Below are 3,886 nucleotides of genomic sequence, written 5' to 3' on the forward strand. Positions count from 1 at the left end.
CCCAGTTGAGCAGTGGTTGGTTAATGCCAGGAATAAGAACTTGGGCAGCCCAAAACCAACAGCAAACTCTTCCCGCACTCCCTCCTTGTGGCCTCAACAGAGGTTATGGCAGAGAGGGAGAAATTGGATTTAAAAGGTTACTTTGGTTTGGATTTAAAGATGATTTAAATGTAGATATGTTTTTCTTTAGTTTCAGAATTGTGTATAGCGCCGTGAACTGTCAGGATGTAACTTCTGTTTTTTCTGGCTGTGAGTAGGAGTTTCCAGCAGATCAAACAGATGTTTAGAAAACCAGGTATTTGATCCCAGCAGAAGGTGAATATTTGTGATGCCATTCAGAGAAAGCATCTGTTAACCAGGGTTTTGGACGATCAGATGTTGAAACTGAATGTTAATGATAAAATAAGGGGAGAAGGAAGTTAATTTTTACAGTTTTAGCAGAAAATGGAAGCTTCTGGTCTCTTCCTTCCCCAGCTGCCTGCAGGGAACCTGCAGCTCACTCTCTACCAGTATAAAACGTGCCCATTCTGCAGCAAAGTTCGAGCTTTTCTTGATTATCACGGACTGCCCTACGAAATTGTGGAAGTGAACCCGATCATGAGGAAAGAGATCAAATTCTCCTCCTACAGAAAGGTGCCCATCCTGCTGGCCAATGCTGGGAGCCCTCTGGTAGGTCTTGCTTTGCTCCCTCCAGGCAGTGGCTGGGAGGCGTTATCTCTGTCATGTCTTGGTGGTTTATCACATGCTCTCTAATCCTGAGATCAGCTTTTATTCTCTCAAGAGCCTCTTTGTTTCTTGCGTCATGGTTTCCTGCGCCTTGGCCTTGCTGGTTCTTTGTTGGTCTTTCTTACAAGGCCTGTGGTCCATGTGGTGACTCTGATGCAGTGATTGTCTGGCTTCTGTCAGCCCTAAGCAAGACGTTCCATTTGTACAGCGGTAACAGGAACTGCTTATATCTGGTGGGGAAAGAATGAGATCTCAGGAATACTGAAAATTCAACTTGGCTGTTTTCTCTTACATTAGTGTTACTTTCCTGCCTTGCTGCTGAGAGCCTAAACCCCAAACCCACCAGTACTGTGTGTGTACCTGACCCTGGGTCCTCTTGTCAGAGTGACAGGTGACAGTGACAGTGTGAAGGGATCTTCTAAAAGGATCGCAGGAGAGGTCTGAGCGTAGGTGTGCAGGGATTCCTGGGGAAACCGAGGGGAGGGGGACTGCAGTGGTAACCTGGAGCCTCAGCATGCTGGGGAGAAGGTTTTGAAGAATTTCCTTTTCAGTTTCACCCACTTGTAAAAGAACTTTGTCCTAATTCTGTTTTTCAGCAACTGAATGACTCTTCGGTGATCATCAGTGCTATAAAGACCTATCTGATTTCCAAGTAAGAAAAAGGGATGATGGGAGAAGAGTTGGTGCCTGTAGACGTTGTGATGTATGTGCAGTAAAACAAAGCTTTTCCCTTTTGGAACAGCTCTGGTTTTGACCCGTGAGATTCTCTTTGCACAAACCCTGCTTAAACATGGACTGGTGTTAGGCCTGGAACAAAGCTTTACAATTCACCCACTTACAACACCTAGAATGAAATGAAAGTGCTGCGCCTGTGGCCTGCATGCTACAGGTCCATGCTACAAAGCACTTCAGCGTGGCAGGTGGTTTTATGCCTGCAAAAATGTCTGTCCTGACCCCAAGATGTGTACACTAATAATAGTTATTTGCAAGTAGCTGTTTCAGTCTCTTCTCAAGACTTATTTCAAATAGAATTTGGACCCTTGTGCACTTATTTCTCGAATAACACATAGATAAACTGTGTTTCTGTCCACAGGAGGAATAGCCTAGAGGAGATTGTGTCCTTTTATCCTCCTATGAAAACTGTGACTGAGCAAGGCAAAGAGGTGTTTGAGTATGGCAATAAGTACTGGCTCATGCTGGATGAGAAGGAGACAAAGCGAGTCTATCCTGTCAAAGAAGTGAGAGTGTAAGTGCTCTAAAGTGTCTGGGCTTTCCAGTCAGGGTCACGGCTTCCTCCAGATGTCCTCAGGGATGGTGTAGATATAAAATCCTGCTGGTGCTGACAAATGCTGTCACACCCCCAGTAGTGTTTAAAACCTTGGTACTTGTTTTTTGGTGCGTTTCTTACACGATCTGAAGCCATGCTGTTAGCCGGCCTAGATACCCTCGTCGTGGCCGTGCTAGCCGTCAGCTGCCTCCTGTCACAGCTCCTCCTGCCTTTCCTTCATCACAGCCCTGCAGTGCTAGTTTCCCTTTCTGCTTTAGCTCTCATATTGGGAAGAGAAGCTAGTTGCTCTATCTTAGTCTTAATTTTAGTCTGTTGTTGGAGGAACCTTGCCAAAGGTAATGATCCTGAGTGCATTTCAGAGAGGTCACCAGAGCACAGGGCTATGCAGGAGTTCGACACATTCGCCCTTGGCAGAACCCCTGGCTAATGCTGCCGTGATCCTGCTGCCTTCTGTAGCGCTGAATTTCTGCCTCGTTCACCAAAAGTCTCTTTTCAATGCTTACAGGGAAGAAATGAAGTGGAGGAAGTGGGCAGACGATTGGCTTGTTCACCTCATCTCTCCCAATGTTTACCGTACCCCCAGAGAAGCCTTGGCGTCTTTTGATTACATCGTCCGCGAGGGGAAGTTTGGCACTGTGGAAGGGTTTTTTGCCAAGTACTTGGGGGCTGTTGCCATGTTCTTCATTAGCAAGAGGCTGAAGAAAAGGTTGGTACCACTGAGCACCAGGTACACTAGAGGAATAGCTCATTACCTGTGAACCCCAGGTGTCCAAGGGCAGAACCTCAGTCTTTTGTATTAATCCAGTGTAAAGCTGTGCTTTAACTGGAGGTGCTGAACCCCTCCATTCGCCTACTGCGTAATCACTAGCTGCCCCCTTCACTCCCAAATACCTTCCTAATTCCCAGGCAAAGACCAGCCCATAGATGGGAGATGATAAAAGGTTAAGAAAAGGATCAAGTCAGTGTCTTCAAGCTAGTTCTTCTCTTTATCCAGACATCACCTTCAAGATAACGTCCGAGAAGACTTGTACGAAGCCGTGAACGAGTGGGTGAAAGCTGTTGGCAAACATCGACTGTTCATGGGCGGAAACCAGCCGAACCTTGCTGACTTGGTAAGGGGTTAATTCCTGCGTTTACTGTTGGGTGTGTTACAGATCGTCCAGCCGCTCATCTGTGTGAAATGGTTCGTACCAGTACAGGCAGAGTTACACAAGAGACGCTGTCGATGTCCTTTGTGCAGCAGTACAGTCCCCACTGGAGGGGACGACCTTTGTGCCATTCAGGCTTCCCTGGTTATCGGAGCGGTGGAGTGGGTGGCAGGACAAGAAGGAGCCTTACTGGCCAAGACACCCAGTGGTGCCCTAAGCCATCCTCCACCACTGACTCTTTCGGTGTTGTTCTCATTTTGTCCCCTGGCACAGGCGGTGTACGGGGTCCTCCGAGTCATGGAAGGGCTGGAAGCCTTTGACGACATGATGGTGCACACCAAGATCCAGCCTTGGTACCAGCGCATGGAAGAAGTCATTCAACAAGCTGCAGTCTGATGCCAGCTGCAGCTGCCTTCCTGAAGTACTTGCATGGTGAGCACTTCAGAAGGAAGGGCTTTTATTTTCTGAGAGCTGGGTGGACTGGTCACACCTAATGGACTGACGTGTGGGCAGAGCCCAGAACATCAAGTCGCAGCGAGCAGAAGGAATCTGGCTGTTTGAGTGTGGTGTTTAGGACAGGGACAGGTAAAAGGAAGCGATCTTGGACGTGACTGGAAAGGAGGAGCTGTGAACTGAAGAGAGCAGCAAACAGGCTCCTTTCAGGTGAGAGCTGTTCTCACAGCAGGTCTCTGTAAAAGCAAGATGCTCGCGGCTGGTGAGTGGT

At 47.8% G+C, this 3,886-nt stretch overlaps 1 protein-coding gene across 1 annotated transcript; it reads left to right on the plus strand.

Annotated features, from left to right (window-relative positions):
- Nucleotides 1-444: 444 nt before the first annotated feature.
- PTGES2 (prostaglandin E synthase 2) lies at nt 445-3,648 on the plus strand. The gene is made up of 6 exons (XM_010131232.1): nt 445-669; nt 1,323-1,378; nt 1,820-1,972; nt 2,520-2,720; nt 3,009-3,126; nt 3,436-3,648. Exons 1-6 carry the CDS (start codon nt 445-447, stop codon nt 3,556-3,558), a joined length of 876 nt encoding a protein of 291 aa, XP_010129534.1. The 3' UTR covers nt 3,559-3,648.
- The last annotated feature ends 238 nt before the right edge of the window (nt 3,649-3,886 follow it).

The sequence above is a fragment of the Buceros rhinoceros genome, unplaced genomic scaffold, assembly GCF_000710305.1.
Source record: "Buceros rhinoceros silvestris isolate BGI_N320 unplaced genomic scaffold, ASM71030v1 scaffold29812, whole genome shotgun sequence".
NCBI lineage: Eukaryota > Metazoa > Chordata > Aves > Bucerotiformes > Bucerotidae > Buceros > Buceros rhinoceros.

Coding starts and splice junctions, on each gene's coding strand:
- PTGES2 (XM_010131232.1), top strand. CDS start 445: ATGGAAGCTTCTGGTCTCTTCCTTCCCCAGCTGCCTGCAGGGAACCTG. Junction 2,721..3,008: donor AGCAAGAGGCTGAAGAAAAG/GTTGGTACCACT, acceptor CTCTTTATCCAG/ACATCACCTTCAAGATAACG. Junction 3,127..3,435: donor AGCCGAACCTTGCTGACTTG/GTAAGGGGTTAA, acceptor CCCCTGGCACAG/GCGGTGTACGGGGTCCTCCG.